Below are 19459 nucleotides of genomic sequence, written 5' to 3' on the forward strand. Positions count from 1 at the left end.
AGTGAGACATTTTATACAGGTACTGGTGTAGACGGTGTGTAATAGAAATGACACTCGCAATGACTGAAAATGGGTTTGTGATGCCTTCTGCAGAAACGAATTAAACAGCCTGGAATTACAGACCTCACAGATGATGAGCTTGAAAAAAACATGCTAACTTTAGCTGTCTGAGAGAAGAGAGTGTGAGCCTGAAACATGAATGTGGATTTTGTAGTATGTATTTTACGTTGAACTTATACGAACCAAAGGTTTTAGAAATGTAATCTCACGGCCGTCTTTTATCTTCACCCCAACATGCCAAGATGAGAAATTCCCATTCAAATCACTGTGAAGGTCACGGCTAATTATTCTGTGATGGAGCTGTAAAATAAAATAACACCACAATAATATTAACTTCCACAGAAAGTACAGTTTTTCTTGCCTTTTATTGCTTAGTCTCAGATCAAATCAGCTCAATTTCACAAGCACCTAAGCACTTAACGCACTCCACAGTTCCCACCGCCGTCGCAGTCATTGTCTCAACAGTGCTTTCTCTTCTCTTCTGTTGCAGAAGGATGGCCACATTGCCGCCAAAGGGCCTTGATGTTGCTGTGAAGTCACTGACGGCGGTGAATCATCAGGCATAAGGAACAGCTGTATTTTCCAGACTTCACCTGGAGCCGTGAAACCTTTCTCCTACATCTCCTCCTGTTTTTGAATTTTAAATTGCTCTTATCTGCCAATCAATATAAAAAGGAGCCACCTTGCCAACATGGATGCTCTTTCCCAGGATTCAATTCTGGAGTGCCAGATCTGCTTTAACTACTACAGCCCTCGCCGACGGCCCAAACTCCTGGATTGCCGACACACATGCTGCTCAGTGTGTCTGACCCAGATGCGCAGCAGCCAGAAGGAGATTCGTTGTCCCTGGTGCCGTGGCGTCACCAAGCTCCCACCAGGCCTATCCGTCTCCCACCTCCCGGACGACCCCGACATCATCACTGTCATTGCCATCCCTCATGCCTCAGAGCACACGCCCGTCTTCATCCGCCTCCCCAGCAACGGCTGCTACATGGTTCCACTACCCATCGCCAAAGAGCGCTCACTCGGCCTCCCGGGGGAGCTCGGATGTCGCTTCCTGCCTGGTAGCCAGCAGAAGGGGGTGACGGTGGTGACCGTGCCTGAGCAGCAACCTCTGGGGCTTGCTATGGATCTGGATGGTGTGGGGCTCGAGGGAGGCGAGGGTGAGAGGAGGGTTGCTGGTCCGGTGGGAGGAGGAGGTAAAGGCTCCACATGGTCCGGCGTGTGCACAGTGATCCTGGTGGCATGTGTGTTGCTCTTCCTCTTGGGCATCGTGCTGCACAACATGTCCTGCATCTCCAAACGTTTCACTGTCATCTCCTGCGGCTGAGGCCGGCCGGGGAGGTTGCACAGACTGCCGTGGACCCCTCCTGGATTCCTCCACTAGCCCTGCCTCTTCTTAGGGCAAGAGAGGAGGGAGGACTAAACTCACCTAAAGGGCGTCCAAGGAAACTACAAAGCAATGTAGAAACACAGATGGAGAAGAAGGCAGGAAGGAGAATCACAAATGCTCTGCTGTTGTGTTCCTTTTTTTTTTTTTTTATTTGGGAGATTAAAACAGAAATACACAAACATTCACTTCATTTTTGTCCAACAGCAAATTGGCCCTGAAACTCTCATTCTTTCCTACTCCATCTATTTTCTCTGAAAGAGGGCTTTGGGAATCACTCCAGCTGATTTGTTTTTGGCTTGGAGCCGGTCTGACATTCACTCTCATTCACTCACAGTGGCTGGATTGCCTGTTTAGTCTGTGGTTTGTAGAAATACATCAGTTATCATAGTGTTGTTTCGCTGACTGTAGGAACCATGAGCAGTGTCACCAGCTGGTGCTGCAGTACACAGTCCAAACTTGGCTGCAACCCTGTTCTCTGATGCTGCAATTCAATGTGCAAGACAATGTGCACGTCTAGCTCCATCTGGATTGTCTGAGGAAGCTCAAAATCAACATAACTTTCATTTTCATTTTCTTTTCTTTTTCTTTTACACAACCTGTCTGTGTTCAGGACAAACTTTGACTGTGGTGTCAGAAAGTAAAGGGGAAAGTAAATATTTGAATTATTGCAGAAACAACCAGTTGATTGGCTAGTCAGGAGTAATTGTTAAATTTTATTTATGAAGTGATTCACCAAGCAAAAATACTAAATATTCGATGTTTTGTGCATCCTTAAATGTCAGAATCAGATGTTTCCTATTTTATTCAAATCAGTATCTTTGAATGGTATGGTATCACCAAAATGAGCTCATTAAGGGCGCCACGTGGGCAATCATAACTTTGACATGACAATATTATGATGATTACTACTAGATGATGACCTGTGAATACAGTGGGGCGTTTCATGCAGCCTTCTAGTGGGATGCTACATGCCAAAAATGCACAGGATACCTGATCGACTAAGAAATGTTTTACAATATTGTGTTTAGAACTGGGTGATCAAGGAAAAAAAAATAATTATAGTTCTTTATTTCTAAGAATGACACAAATACATTGATACCACTGTCAATTCTATTCCTTGTGTACGCCGCGAGAGCCAGGAAGCGCTAACTTAGTCAAGCATAAACTGAAAGTACTAGATTATTAGTATTAACTTTCTGTAAAACTTAAACTTGACATTCTTACATTTCTCTTTAAAACATTCTAGATCAGGTCACACCAGAGGGTGGAACGACAAAATTACAACCCTCTCTCGTAAAAATGACCTTCCCCTGAAACTAAACTAAAAACACACTCAAGTTTTTAAGTGCTTTGTTTATTAAGAGAAACAAGGCAGTGGGAGGTGGTTGGTGTGGATGTCATGCGCGCAGGTCTGTGAGCAGATGTGAGTTTGACCTCAGAGTGAGGTTGAGTTAAGGCAACAGACGCACTCTAGTTAAGGTCAGAGAAAGACCATGGTTTCGTTTCAAGTTCAAAAGACATTTGATAAAGCTGTGGTTACAAAAGTGGGTGCTGTACTGCCAGGAAAAGAAAACTGCTAATTGTAGTGTCGACATACCTACAACAGTTGTAATGTTAATAGAAAAGATCTGATTGCAATTACATTCCTTAGAAAAACGCACTTGTGTTTGTTGCATGGGAATGAAACTTTTATGAGACAGGGATGAAAAATTATGTCGGATTTTGTGGACGTCGGTGATTCCAGAAGTTTGGAGCCGTAGCGAAAACGTTTTATTCCAGTTTTCTGACCCTCGCTAGCCCTTTAGTGCCTTTACAGTAAAGAAAAGAGCTTTTGAGGTGTTAGTAGGTGGATTTTTGTGAACACTGCACAGAGCCGGGATAATTGTTCCACACTCGTGCAGTGTTTATGCCCAACACACTCACCAACTGGCTGCAGCTCTGTCCTTGACATCCAGTTATGACAGTGACATCCATCTAAGGTCAAGCTATTCATTTTTGTTCTGCGGTGCATCCAGTTTTATGCTTTCCCTTGGATGCTTAATGATTTATTTTTCATCGATTGCTTATTTGTCTATCTGCTCTTCAGCCTGACCTGCATTCAGACCGCCAGCATCCTCCTCAGCTTTGAGCAGGCCTTCGCTGGCGGCCCACACTCTACCGACTCCCTTCACCTTAATACCGTCTTTCATTTAGAAACAGTTGGATATATGGGCTCAGCAGTGCGATGGTGTGTGTTTATGTGTGTGTGAAATGGGTCAGCAACGGGTCAGGAGTGGGCGGGCGCTGCAGGGTTCCGCTTAATGATGGCTGTATCGATTTATCTGCTTTTGAATATCTCTCACATCCACGGAGATGGATGTTTGTCTTTTTTTTCACTTTTATATGTTGAGGCAGGCAATTTGTCTGTTTACTGTATTGTTAAAGCAATGAAGTGTACAGTCAACACAAACAGGGTGAACTCTTTTGTACTGCAGCCTCGTCATGTACAGAATGATTGTATCTTCTTTTTTTTTTTTCTGACGTGAACTTGTTTTTGTTGATGTGCTTTACTTTGTTCGAGTCTGAGTTAGAGTGTTTGCTCTTTAAGAAACAAACATAGCAAGTTATTTAGTTCACTTCAGGGCCTCAGGGCCACTCAGACACAGCAGTGACACAACATGAGATAACAAAGTGGAAAAAGGAAAAAAAAAAAAAAGTATTAAATTGTTGTATATAAATAAAAACATCAAATTTGTCCACGTATTTAATGCATCTAAAATATGGAAGCTCATGTCACTTATGGTTAAACATGACAAAAATGTGTCTTTTCTCCTTTTTGATCTATTTACATTTTCGTATCATTGTGCTTTTAACACACAACCAAAGCTCAAAGTGTCCTCCCTGCTCAAAAGAAAAATTAATCATTAATCATTAAAAATGAACAGAACCTTTCTTCTTTGGTTATTTCAATCAGACTTAAATGGATTCAATCAAAACAGATTTCAACTGTTTTGCAACTCAGGGTTTGCCCCATTAGAATATTCTGTTGTAAAAGCATTTGGGCTGCAAGAGGGCAACTATTCGATTTGCAGGTTCAGAGAGAGGCCGAGTTAAGTGCAAATGAACCGTTGATGTCGGACACGCTGGTGGTCGAAGCTCCTGCTTTTGCCGTGAGACTGCATAAGAAAACCTGTCTTTTTCTCTCCAGTACATTTTTCTGGCACAGAAGACTTTATCTGAGGTCACTTGGAAATCAAAAGATCATCAATAATTTGACTGTCAGGTTTTCAGTGGTGAAAAATAACAATTCTTCATAGATGAAGTCCTACAACTGATCATCCCACCCTTTATAGGCACCCCAAAATTATAATTTACATACTACATATACTCCTATTTTAATGTGTGAATAAGCAGCCTCTGACGGTTTGACAAATAGGTTGTAGAACACATTAATATGAGCTCTAATGACAAGAGTGTTGTTGAATGTTCTTTAACTAAATAATAAGTAATTTAATAAAGTACTTTCATGGTATCTAGAACCTGACCTATAAACTAGATACCATTTTACACTGTGTTAAGCTGAGAGTTTTGGCATCTTTAACCCGCGAACAATCAAAATCTGATCTATCCTGTCGAGAAGTGATCAGTTCCTCTAAATATAAAGTCCAAACGCCAACAATCTTCTTTACTGCTCATGTTCTGTTTTGGTTTTATCATCTGTCCACAACCATTTCTGTGACGGCTCTAAAATCTCATACATGGGGTGACTGTGGCGCAGTTGGTAGGGCACTCTTCTACGAACCCCAGGGTTGGTGGATTAGATTTCTTGTTCAAGTGTCCCTGGACAAGACTCTGAACCCTTGCTGCCTGTTCACAAAGAATTTACCCAAGGGGATTCATAAATGAGCAATTATTATTATTATTCCTGTATTATTGTTGTTTTGGCTCTAGATATAAATGAAACACTACAAAAAGCATCTGTCAAAGACATTTTAATATCAAATAAGAATGAAAAGTGCACATTAAACCACAGAGTAGCAGTAAATTTTAGTCTATGTTGGTGGTTAAATTGGAACATGTTTAGCAGCTATCACATGTTTATGGTGATTAACCACACACAGGGTTCATGATAAATGAACCTGTCTTTCGTCTTTTCTCTCTGCCAATCCATCATGAATATACACTTCATGTAAGGGGGGCTTAGAAACCAATGCACCTTGTTTATTCTTTTTTTACACTTAGTGATGTGAGATTATTGATCTAAAGGGAGATAAAATCAAAGGAGATGCACAGAACCAGGGAATGCAAAGGTTGGATGTACACGTTCCCCAGCCATTTATTCATACTTCTCCATGTAAAATTAAACATGTCTTCACTGAAAGATGATAAGACAGAATATTCTTAGCCATCTGATCTTTTACAAAGAAGCCCCTGTCATAACTCAACCTTTTCATCCTTTCAAGCACGATCTTTGGCTGTGATTTAGAGGAATATCGTGCTCCTGAATCTCCTTCCTGTTCTCTGTAATAACTGTTTCTCGAATTCAGAAACTGCCCTGTACAGCATTTTTACAGAAACTTAAAGAGCAATGACTAGAGAAGTGTAGAAAGGATGCTTGTCATTTCTGTGCCTGTGTGTTTGTAAAATGCCGTGAAGTTCCCGTTGTAGTTTCCTGTTTGCGTCAGGTCGGATGACGACTGATGAAACAAGCAGCAGCTGTTTTTTGGTGAACTATTAAAGCAAATGATATGAATCTGAATGCCGACTCCAGCTGTCTTCATTTGAAATTTAACTATTTTAACATCAACCTGTTTTTATGTTCCATGGATCCTTTTCAGCTGTAGCATAAATGTACTTTTGTACAGAAGTGCTACTTGACATTTACTGCTGCAGCTACAATGGAAACACAAATAAACTCCTCTTAAATGTTTCTATTTTAAATTATAAGTGTCTCTGAAAGATTAAAAGCTCATTCCCTGTAGCTTTATTTATCGAAGTTCCATATTTCAAGGTTGAGTGAACATGGTGGAAAGCAAGCTCTCGTTGTTTACCCTCAGGAGCCCCTTTTCTCCTCAAATATTTATTGATATGGTGTCAGGGAGGTAATTAACGCTCTCCGGGGACCAATTTCAGCCGTCTTTGCTTCAGCAAAACACCTCTATTCCTCAGGCAGCAGCAGCTGCTAATGATGACCACACTCATGGACTGCACAGCCCCAAATAACCAACTCTATTCACATTTAATGACAGGTTCCCTAATGGCCACAGAATCTTTTTTTCAAGACCATCCATTCGTCCTGAAAATGTATGAGCTTGCAGATGAAATTATTTTTATTTTTATTTATTTGACATTACTTTCAGGTTATTGCGACCTGCAGTACCATGATATAGTTTGGCACTGCTTGCTGTATTGAATACGACAAATGAAAGTTAGGTGACATCGTATTTGGAACGAGAAAATCAATTAGGTAGCATCTTAACACTTCCTTGCCGATGTCACCTGGTTTTGCTCTGTGGTTAACACCAAGAGTAGGTTTGCTAATAGCCTAACAATAGCTTTTGATTGAAAAACCTAGAAGTATCATAAACGTTTGTTTTTCCATTCCTTTTGTTATCATCAGGATGATGCTGACTTTCTGTGCCCTTTTTGACCACAGTTTTCTAGTTGCTAGTTCTGGGCTGCTGCCAGTGCTGTGTCAGAGGTTCGAGAGGTTTATCTATCCATCTATATTAATTATTGTACATTGATCCTAAATTTACAGCAAAATATTTAGTTGATCTTGTTGGACAAGCTCATTCTGCCACCAGCCCCTCATGCAAACCTTTCTTGGCTCTAGACCAGCGTAGAACTGGTGCCACCCTGGAACCAGATTTCCTGGTTCACAGCCAGTTCTTCAACAATTCCACAACAATACAGTTTTAATAACATTTTCTTTTGGCTTGCTCAAACAGTTGGTACTCAATGTCCTTTGCTGTCCATACAGTTTGTGTGCTTCTATCTAATGCTGTGACTGAGAGACTGTAGTAGTTTAGCAGTACGCTACATTCACTTCCACACAACAACAAAACCAAAACAAACTCGCTTCTAATTTCCAAACTGTTTTCATGTTTTTCACATTATAACCAGTTCAGGATTTTCTTTAATTTCAAATTTTAAATAAGGTACATTTGAGGATTCCAATTAATCCAATGTTGAAAAACTATGCAACTGTCCAAGTTTTGTAACTGTGACCCGAGGAGCTGCTTGGTCGTATTGTGTCGTATTAAATGCTGCGTTTTCCTGTATCACTGTATTATGTGAGCACTCTTGAGGATGTATCATAGATTCCTGGCAAAAGCTTTGGAGACCGTCATCCGTTTAAGCCTGGCAGCATATAAGACTTCGTTTCCTCATGCTGGAATAAAAAAAGTTATGGTTCCTATTTGTAAGAGGCAGTGTTGGGTGACAGTGTGCAACGGAGTGAATAAAAGCAATATCCATTTTTCAGGGAGCAGTCCTACAGTATGTCAAGCTGTAACTTAAATATTTGAAAGGATTAGGACAAAGTTCTAAGAGTGACAAGGTTCAAAACAGAGGTGTACAGTATGCAGTACTTTTAATCAATAACAGTATTTAATGTAAGACATGCAGAAGTCCAAACGTGAAATTGACATTTTAACTTTTGGGGATAAACCTTCCTGTGACTACTCAAGTAACCAGTCTACACCAACAACAGCTGTATGTTCCTAATGGGAACTATCCATGTGTGAAATACTGTGTACACTACTCTTTTGGGGTGAACACTGGTGTTTCTTGGTTTGTAGTTGGATGTTGTGACGCAGAAAAACAAAAAACAAAATACAAATCCAACATCTAGTGGCTGAGTTAGGATTTAACCACACAGAATCATTGTTAAACAGTTTGAAAGATATCCGACCCCGACCTCCTCTCTACGTGAACTTTCTCACTTCTGCTTTTGCTTTTATAATTTTTATGGCTGTTAGATGAGGTGGTGTCTCAGACGTAGAGTGGTTTCAAAAACTATTTGCACACCTGCACTTCTCACGCTATATTTTATAGATTTGATTTGGAATGAAATAGTTTCTTATGATCCATTAACCTTCCCTTCAATAAGCCAGAAGTTAAAATGTGTTTTAAAAATGTCTTTAGATGTATTAAAAATAGTAAACTGAGAAGACGTAATCGCAGATTTTCTCATAATTTGGACAGATTTGTGCTGTTTGCAGATGTCTGTTGATGGACAGTGTTTTTCTAACATGGTCTTTGTGGGTTCTTCATGTTCTCCAGCTTCAAATTCTATTTATTTGTTCGTTTGTTTGTGTATTCAATGCCAGACATATTGAAATTCTTTACAATTCGCACATCCACACCTGATTTCTCCGCAGCAGGTCACTTTGACCAACACGTCAGAAAATGGCTCCCACTTAGCAGGTAAATTCAGCATACGGACGAGAGGTTAAATCAATTCTGTAGCTCTTGTGATCAATCCTTTGAAGTGCCGGTTCGGGTAATGACAGGTTAATTAGCGTGTGTCTGTGTGGGTGGCTATATGTGCATACGTGCAGCCAGCGTTCTGTTCCTCCGATGGCTGGTGGATTTTCAGGGAATGAAAGTCCTCATTTGCATTTTGACAGCGTCCAGCATTCAGGAGAACTTTACCAATCAATCCACTCTCATGAAATTCAGAAGCTAATCTTCTTCTAGAGGCTTGTTCGAGGGCTTAACTGAGAGTTCTTTATCATACAATTTGGATTCCTGAACCCTGCGCCTGAAAAACCTGCTGTATTACAAAAATAAAAACACTATCAAGGAGAAGAACAATTAGAAAAAAACATTTACTTCCGATGGTCTTTTGAATGCAATGTTTTCAAAGCAGAATCCGGAGTGGCAAACACCAAGCACCCTTTAACTCCCACCAATATGACAAGAGCAAATTTGATGACTGGTTCTCCTTCCTAACTGAATTTATTGACACCTACTCTTTGGAAATGTTTGCTGGCATGAAAGAAAAAATGTGTTGGCTCTGTGTTTAGAGTAACACCATCCTAAGACCTTTGGTTCATGCTTTGCTTCAACATTTTAATGATAGAAAACAATCTTTTAATATTCTAACTTCTGACACTCAGACGTTAAAAGTCAAACTGCAAATTAAGTCTTACATAAATAAAATCATCTGGTCAATTTTTTTTTTTTATTATGAGTTAACTGTGACTGAAGAGTTGGCATCAGCATTAAGAGTTAGCCTCATTTGAATTACTGAACGTAGAACTAAACTAAAATTTGGAGAAATTAGCAGCATGTCATGATGCTGCCTCTATTTCTTGTCCTGTACTTTTATTTTGGTCTCCTTCCTGTTCTCCACCGTGTGTCTTGTCTCCTACTTCACTAATTACCCTGGATGTTTTCACTTGCATCTAGTTGTTCCCCTTCATTAGCCCGGTTCACCATGTCCCTCTCCGGTTCATCATGTCCCTCTCTGGATTGTCAGTTCTCACTACTTGCATCTTGCCTCGAGTTTTGCTTAGTGTGTTTTGTCTTGTGTTTCTTGACCTTTGTTGTTTGCTTAGCCCTTGACTTGCCCTGTTGTTTTGGACCCTTGCTCTCTCACCTAACTAACCAATTTCAGATTCTCTGAGCTGCCCCCTGGACTACAGACCTTGGTTCCTCTACTTAGTGTGTTTTCTCCTGCCCTTTAGATACTTGGTGTCTTCATTCTTGTTTCTCTTGTTCTTGGACTGAGCTCACTGCTGTTTTTGTTGTTGTGTTTTTGTACCCAGCATCTTACCACTTATTGAATACCAACTTGGCACTCTCCATTTTGCATCCTAAGACTTCAACTCCCAGCCTTTTCTTTGTATGTTTCCTGTATCATCCTACTAATTAACCTTGTGACAATAAATATACTTTTAATTTTATGATCTAGTTTTATAATTACATATTACCCAAAGACACATCTAAACATAATTAATAATAATTAATAGACATTGAAATTGCATTTTAAAACCCCGCTAGAGGCTGTTAATAAGAAGAGATGTGTAACCAATTGACATTTTGTTTGTGTAGATTTTTATGTTCAGTTTGCAAATGTGCACAACAATATCATCTGAAAATGTTTTTATTTTATGTGTGTATGTGTATTTTTGTTAATTAATACTTACTTTATCTTTAGTAGTCATTCTTGCATGGGAGATGATGCAAAAATGATAATTTGCTGTGGTATAAAAACATTTTCTAGCAGTAAATGAAACCTGTTATTTAGGACATTATCTACTAATTCAGTGGATAATAAGTTATGAAATGAGATGAGACTCAAGACCTCCTCTGTGAAGCCCAATATGGGAACATGTTGATACTGTTTATCATGTCTCAACATTTTCTGATGGTGCAAGCTTGAATGAAAGATTCAAGACATTTCCTACTACCTCTCATCACCAGGACAGTTTAACAAAGTAGTTATAAAGCATTCATGATGTTTCTCTGCACTGAACTTAACACTGGGTTTCATATTTTAGGCGTCAGAAAACTAAATTCTCTTGCATGAATTGATAAAAGTGTTGAGTTACTCCGTGCACACTGGCATCCAAACATCCTGAAGCCTATCAGGTTTCACTTTGCTTTTAGCTCAGCACATCCCAGTTATTCCTGCTTGTTAATGTCCCCCTGCCAGGACCTCCAACACGAACGCAACATTCGAGGCACGACAACAGACCTTTTGCTAAAACATATTCTCGCTGTGACCTTTTCCACAAACAGGGCAGGTGGCCAAACGCATCCTGAACAGCTTCCAGTTTTTTTTTGTTTTTTTTTCCAAGAGACAGTGTAATCGCCGGACAGGAGCATCTAGAGTGAAAAGTAAGTGTGAGAAGTTGAGACGTTTGCTGTGGCTGCTGCTGACTTCACAATAGAATTCACAAGAGTGCACGAAAGTTTGAGAGCTATCCAAGAGCTCACTGGGGGACGCTGAAAGAAGAAAACAAAGGCTTGTAATTTGAATGGATATACTAGCTCCCATGTGTTTGTCTCATTTTCTTCACAGAGGATGCCCACGAGGTAACGATGGGGTATAAACAACAGATGGTACGGTTTATCAGCGGCGAGCACTCAGCTCCTCCACTCAGCCCTCGTGCTGTTCTTTGAACTTAGTATTGTTTACTTCAAGTGTAGTCCAACCAGGCTTCCTTCCTCCCCGGGCTCCAGGACCTCAAGTGTTTATCTGCAATGATTTCCCCACCCCTTCCCTCCTGCTTCACTCCTGGAAATCCCTCCGTGACGCTGACAATACCCCGATTCTCTCCTGCAATTACACTTCAAGGACTTAATCACACCGATTGACATTCGCTGCATTTTTTGGCCCCAGGATTCTCCGTGATTTTACTTCTGCAATTGACTCTCCGGCTCTGACTTAATTACTAATTTCATAGCCTTTTTTTTTTTTTCCTTTTCGCTGCTTGCCTGTCTCACGATGCCCATCAGTGTCCCCTTATCTTCAAGGAGGGGTGTCAAGGATTGCAGGGATACCTGTTAAGGGAAGGCTTAATTAGGGGACTTAGGCAGCCAAGAGTGTTGCTTCTGTAAGAAGTCTCCCCTTTGTTGGAGAGTTCTCTCCCAATCTTCACAGGCACTGTTAAAAATGAGGAGGGAAAGAACGAGATGGGCTTCAGTGTATTTTTCAGCAGGCTTCTATTTAACCTGTCACTTCAGCTTTTCCTCAGCTGGGCTCAACTTCTTATGTGACCTTCTCTTTTTAGCTTAACACATTACAAACATGTACAGTAGAAATAAAGTAGTGCAATAATAATAATAATTATTATAATCAATTCATTACTTTGTCAAATAAAATTGCTATATTTGAATGTTCCAGATGCTCTAATATGAGGTTTTACAGCTTTTTTTGAATCATTCATTAATTTGAAATGTTCAGCCAGAACAAACCGATGAAAAATATGAAGATGAAAGATAATGAAAACATTTATCCAATAGCTCCATGTATTAAAATACACATGTGGCCTGATTTAATAAGATGCCAAATAGTGAGTGTGAATGCAAGAGGAAATGCAGGAACGCAGGATGTTTCAGCTTGGCAGGTAATTGTGTGGTTCCTTTCTGTGACTAACCACAAACCAGCTTGTAGCTCACTCACTCTCTTCAAAGGTGCATCGTTGCACAAAGCATTTATTTACAACAATCTTTTTACACGTGGTAAACGTCTTCCTTTCATTTTTCCTCTTTCCGTTTGGCCTCCTTGTGGCCCCAAAAAACCTGTGCACAAGCCGACTGCATCTGCTTTTCAAAAATACGAAATACGGACGCAATCACAGCCACCGCAGATCACTTTCAGACTCGACAAATTGACACATTGTGCTTGCTCGGTTTATGTATCTGCATTTTCTCCTCCCCACTCTACACCCCACTTTGCATATTTATGAAGGCAAAGAGTCAAAGCCCACAGCGCATTTTGTTCAAAGGCATTCTGTTGAAAGACACGGTGCTCAGTACACACTCAGTAGATCAGTCTGTGCCATTTGTTGTGGGTGATATCAAGTTCCGAATGCATCACGGTTCTTCACGGCTGCATACAGTAGTGCTGTACATTTAATTGTACTTTGAGCTAAATGCTAATATTGGGATGCAAACGTGCTCATACCAGATGTGTTGATGAGATTAGTGCCTTCACGTTGCTTTCATGCATTAGGCTACACACAGATCTGATGTATCTGTGTCTTTAGTAAAAGCTTGAGTCAGACATTCAGCTCACAGGCTTCATGATTTGTTATCAACCTTTTCTTCTCCGGTCTTGGTTCATCCCACGTTGTCCAGTCTGATCATCTGTCCCTGTTGACTGCACTCGCTCACACTCCTGCACACTTAAGGAACTTCAACCGTCCACCAGGTGTCCTCAGTTTCATCTCTATTCTTGTCACTTGACTTTCCTCTTGGATCCACACACACACACACACACACACACACACACACACACACACACACTTGGAGTGTTTCCATGAGACTCTGTTGATTTGCAAACCACAGAGGAGCTGGGTTGCTTGTTTCAATCTGACCTCTGTTGTTTAGAGAGTAAACCATCAATTGCCGTCAGTCTTTGTGACGGAGCATTCATCCTTTATCGCTTCAACACTGCGTCTCTGCAGATGACAACAAGGATAGTAAACAAAGCGTAAGCAGTTTGGAGAGCACAGACTCCCAGGCTCCACAACCAAGAGGTTATTATTTCTGCTCTGACACTTTTATTCATGAAGCCCTGAATTAATCCAGTGATCTTTCTTTATAGATCATGGTATACGATATAGACAAAATACAGCAAAAGACGAAAGATGGAAAGTAGAAAACTTACAGTAGGAGCAGAAAATGGAAACATGCTTGCAATTCATCACAGTGAACTCTTTGGTTGCACTCATTTTGTTGTCCCAAGATGGTGCAAGGATAATTTAAATCTAGTTTAGTCCAGTTAGTTTCGAAACTGACTGACCACAAACTGTTGTAATCACCAGCTTTATTGTCAGTAAATGAAGCCAAGTATAAATATACCGTAGATGTTTTATTACATTTACTGTAAAAGGTTGTTTTTCTGCCACTTGACTCTGAAATGTGGAGTGAAGAAATGTTTCTGCTTCCAACGGTATTCCTGTAACATTGATGTAAGTCTGACCACAAAATATAACAATAAACAAAACGTGTTTTTCACAAGTCAGTTTCATATCTTACTGCAAAGACGTTTGTTTGCTGCTTATCCACAGTTCTGATGTACTGGAACAGATCTTTTTTTTTTTTTCAACACTAATGTTAAAGCTGTAAGAAAGTTAATGTTGACAGTAATGATATCCGTCCACCACTTATATTCATCCATAGCTGGATGGAATTTCATGAACTTCCTCAGCAAGTGTTGCATAGATGACATGTTAAATGTTATTTATATTCTGTTTGTTGTAGTATGAATAGAACCGTACCTCCGTCTGTAGTGTGAATATGGATTGAAGTGCAAATGGAAAATATAAACTGACCGTAAAGCTGCCGGTGTAATGCTTCAGACCTCATGTTGTATAAGGAGTTACTGTGGCTGTGGCTGAGATTCACCCCTGCTCAGACCAATTTTAATGTATTTTTTTTCATTTGTTTTTTCATAATTATATTATTCATATTGCTCTTTGTGTTACAAAACTATGAATGTTTTTCAACACATCTGAAAATATACAACAGAGTGTGATTTCCCACACAAGATTTATTAACAGAAATAATAACAAAAATGCAGAACAGAGGGGATGTAATGCAAACAAAATCAATTGAACAAACCAAAATCTCAAAAAGGAGAATCAAACTAAAAAACACTGCAAAAGGCAGGCAAACAGGAACTCACTAGGTTATAATAATAAACAAAACCCTCACAGCTAAACACGATCCTACAGAAATCAAAATCACAGCAGAAGCTGGAACAAAACCTAATACTACACATACAAAGCTGGACCTAGAAGAAACAAAAAACGCAGCAAAATGCTGGAACAAACTACTGAGCAAACAAACTGACTAGACTAACAAAACTTACAAACCGTGGAGAACAAAGCTAGAGGTCGGGGAAAAGGTAAATGGAAGAGGCAGGAAACAAACTAGGTAGACGGTTGACACACTAGCAAATGACAAACACACAGACATGGACTTAAATACAAGACAAACTAATGATTAACAACAAACACCTGCTAAAACCCACACCTGTTGCAACTCCAATCAGCCAAGGCCTGTCCCCGGAAGTCAGGGAAACAGAGACAGAGAACGCCGGGGACACTGCCTCAACTGGCTGGAGGAGGGAATTGTAACATTTGTTCTTTTAACTACATATATTCCAGTACTGTCGATGTTTGTCTTTGAAAGATTTATAGCAACAACGCCAAAGATGTGATTTGTAAAAGCTAGAAAGCCGCCAACATGCTTCTTTAAATAATAGCAATTGAAGGAACCATTTTCCTCTGATGGACTGTTGGTTATTTTGATTCAGGACAGACGGAGCTGCTGCAGAGGTTCACTTTTCCAAAATGACACACTTACATATTTCTTCTTGTTTTAGCCCATTAGATTACAGGTATCTTTTGAAACATGACATCCCAGCCAGCTTTTTGTTCCTCCCTACCAGGTAACTAAGAATGGCCTGTAATCACTCGATCTCTGCTCCTCCTCTCCCGACCTGAATGGTGCTCAGGTGCCACGTTTCTACTCTTTCTGAGTCTGTGTCATGTTAAATTTCTTCCTCTTCTGAATTCAGCGAACACTTGCAAAGCCAATTAAGACAATATTGATACTCAAAGGTGTCCAAAGGCTGTTCTACTGGCAAAACACTTCATCCTCAATTAGATTTTCTCTTAATTAGATTTGTGGCAAAGATTATTTGCAGTCAGTGGTGACAGGAGTGGAGAAGGAGCTGATAGCACGTGGCGGCATCAATTCTGTTGGGAGACGACCTTTTGCTGCAGGTGGCAGAAATTAACATATTTTTACATCAGGAATGTGTGTCTGGATTTAGTTTCTCTTCCGCCTATACGCTAAGAACAGACTTGTGGGTTTTCATAGTCCAAATAGGCACAAACGGAAATTAATTCTGCTGCTGCCATAGGAGCATTAAAAACGTTTGCTATCTCCATTTCACTGACATTTTTGCCATTTGCCGATGTATTTCTTTGACTGTCCCGTCACCGATTTAATTTATTTACCCACTTATTGATTCAAATAGTTCCCAGCGATGCATGGCCCTGTGCAAATTATTGGACTATACTGGAGTATTGACTGTAGAAACCTTTATTGTGCCATCATCATCATCACACAGGCCTCCGAGCAAATTTCTGCAAGCAGTGCATTTTTCATGCTCACAATCATAAAGGCAGACGAGTAATATTATGCACACATACACACACACACACAAGAAAACACCTGCATCCCCTCGATCCTCACACAAACACACACACCAAATGCGCACCGCACTTGTTTCTTTCATTCCCAGCTGAAATGAACCATGCAGTGAGGCTTGCTCAGCGTGAGACGGGGCTGCTTTTCCTCACAGCCCTGCTCCAGCTTGTCTAATCCATCAGTTGTGGAGAAAAGCGCTATGCAAGCCATTTTCAGTAAATCCCCCACCGTCAAAGTCATCAACCCGCCTGTCTGTCCCCAACTCAGGCACACGGCGCACTCTTGTTTTTGTGAGGACATTGTTTTGACTGCAAATATCAGTTCAGCCACAAAACTCAAAGGGTACGTTGATGAGTTTCCTACTTAAAAACACACGAGAAGCTCACATTTATGAAGTTTGATTTCTTTTTACATCCATTCTTTCACAGTAACAATCCCAAACATACACGTTTTTTAATATCAAACTCATATTTGATCATTTTTACACATGAGCACCAACAGCATTTGACCCTTTTTGAGGCTCTACCTGTTCTGAAGCCATCGATCTGTTTACGCTTCTCAGCCTTAATGAATGCACCGGGGAGGCTGGAGAGGCGGCATGACGGATTAAAGGAGGTCATACTCAACTCAAAACAAATGTGACTAATCCTGGGAATATGCATCATGCTGCTCTGTGTACAAGTATGCTGGTGCCTGACAAGAGGCTTTCTCACTGTTTTCTTGTCCACCTTCATCCTAGTATCAACCTGACACTTAGCAGATAGAGACATGCTGTGGACTGGACTGGTGAGGTTATTCAGCTGAGGTGACCTTGAGCAAACACCTAGATGTCGAAAAAGTTTGTTAATAGAAATATGTTGAGCCCATTTACCTTTCATTTACTGCTCCTTTAGGACATGGACGTACCATGATAAATCTATATCTAGTAGTAAAGAAGTCCACTTTACTTAATCATTTTAATGGACATCTTGATTTGACTTCAAACTTTTGAAATATTCCAACTGAAGATAATGTACGAAGAAATGCTGGATTTTTCTGCCTCTTTATGTGACATGCACCCTTCTCCCAACTGTGAGTTTCATTTTGTTCCAGATGTTCAACTGGATTAAGATCAGAACTCCCAACAGGCCACTTCTGAATTCTCCAGTGTTTTCATCTCCTCCACCTTTGCTGCTTTTAGATAGATGTCTTAGCCCTTGTCCTGCTGAAGAAGCCATGAGATGTAACCGGGTCAGAGCTCTCGGACTCTGGGCATTATGTTTCTCTCCTGAATTACTTGATGAGCTTCTTGATTTCTTTTCTTTTACTTCTCAGTGAGGGTGGTGTTATCTTCTTTGAATGCTTCTGTTAACACAGGGCTGATGTAACTTGCTACCCACAAGCATTGTGACTTACAAACACCCATTTAAACAAACCCCGGTCAGTTTGTCATGTGTCAAAGCAAGACCATTGTACCTAATTCTCCTTTTGCAGATGAATCCAGGGTGGTTGGCTGTGCTGCCATGGACATTCAACTTTTTAAAAATGTTAGCAACTGTGGTCACAGCAACATGAAGCTGATGATGAAGCTAGAATTGGTCCTGCAGCCTTTGACCATGATTTTCATTCTTTTGCCTTTAGTTTATACTTGTCTATTTCCTCAAATGAGGAGGCTGAAGATCACTACAGCACAATCCACTCATTTTTTTAATTACCACTTTTATTTTGTACAGATCTTTCTAGAATAAGAAACAAATCATCTCTTTTTACAGCTCTTTTCATTTATGGTTTTTTTTTTCAGTGGCAAATCAAAGACATGTAGATTCATGCAGCTGCACTTTCACTAAGAACTGAACATTGTTTCAATGAAGTGTAAAAGGACCAACACTTTTCACCATGTCTGTAAGCACTGGCACCTCTGTCCTCCCATTTGTCACAGGGGAGCCCATGACACAACACGCAGTAACAGTTTGCACGGATGCTGTCTCCCTGCTTCAGAGATGTGGAGTCAGAGGTGAAGAGAGAAGCTTCACTTCGCTTTCCTCAGTGGAAGAGAGCAGCCTCAGGCCCGTGTGAGTCTGTGTACAACTCCAGTGACAGTGACTGAGCTAAGAGGCTGAAATCGTGCAAGCTTCTGCAATGTCACAACATTTATTCCCTCCCAGAGTTGCATTAATTTTTGTATTGATGATGGAAGAGTTGGAGCTCTGTGCTTCTCCAGCACATCCCTTAGATTCTCAATGGGGTTCAGGTCTGGACTCTGTGGTGGTTAATCCATGTGTGAAAATGTTGAGTCATGCTCCCTGAACCACTCTTTCACAATTTGGTGAATTCTGGCATTGTAATCTTGGAATATGTCCATGGCATCAGGGAAGAAAAAATCTATTGATGGAACAACCTGGTCATTCAATATATTCAGGTCGACAGCTGACCTCATTCTTTGGACATATAACGTTGCTGAACCCAGACCTGACCAGCTGCAGCAACCCCAGATCATAGCACTGCCCCCACAGACTGGTACAGGTGACAGTAGACATGATGGGTGCATCACTTCACCCGCCTCTCTTCTTACCATGATGCTTCCATTGCTCCGAAACAGGGTAAATCTGGACTCATCAGACCACATGATCTTCTTCCATTGGACAGTTCTTAACCCAGTTTTAGTAGTTTCATCAATCTCATTAGATGTTTCCTTTGCTTGATTCATGCCAATAATTTGACCCTTCTGAAACAGATTAACATCTTTTCCACGACTACAGGATGGTCTTCAGACTCACTGCATCGGTTAGGGTTAAATAACTTGTTGACAGCTTAAACATAATCATCCATTCAGTAATTATCCAATTGGAGGCTCTTACCTATTAGCTTAGTTTTTATTTGGATGTTTATCTTCATGGCTTAGGCATTAAACAGAACTCTAACTGTCCTCTGTGGTAGCTCCATAGGTAAGTCTATTTAATGTCTGATTTTAATTTCTAAAGAATTCACAGCACACAAGTGGGCGTGTTGATGATATTCCCTTTAAGTCGATCCACCCACACCAGACAATATCTGTTGTATAGGAAATCTGTGCCACACCAGGCTTTCTGGAGGTGGATCTCTTCCATGAAACTTGGGTCATGTACATAACACACACACAACACA

General features: G+C 40.5%; 1 protein-coding gene across 1 annotated transcript in view; it reads left to right on the forward strand.

Annotated features, from left to right (window-relative positions):
- rnf152 (ring finger protein 152) overlaps positions 1-6191 on the forward strand; it is a 44487-nt gene extending 38296 nt beyond the window's left edge. Inside the window, exon 3 of the mRNA XM_026363084.1 lies at positions 551-6191. Within this exon, the coding sequence (XP_026218869.1) occupies positions 752-1390 (639 nt within the window). The 5' untranslated portion in view covers positions 551-751 and the 3' untranslated portion in view covers positions 1391-6191. The remainder of the gene's footprint in view (positions 1-550) is intronic.
- Positions 6192-19459: the final 13268 nt, after the last annotated feature.

This window comes from Anabas testudineus, chromosome 2 (assembly GCF_900324465.2).
Source record: "Anabas testudineus chromosome 2, fAnaTes1.2, whole genome shotgun sequence".
NCBI lineage: Eukaryota > Metazoa > Chordata > Actinopteri > Anabantiformes > Anabantidae > Anabas > Anabas testudineus.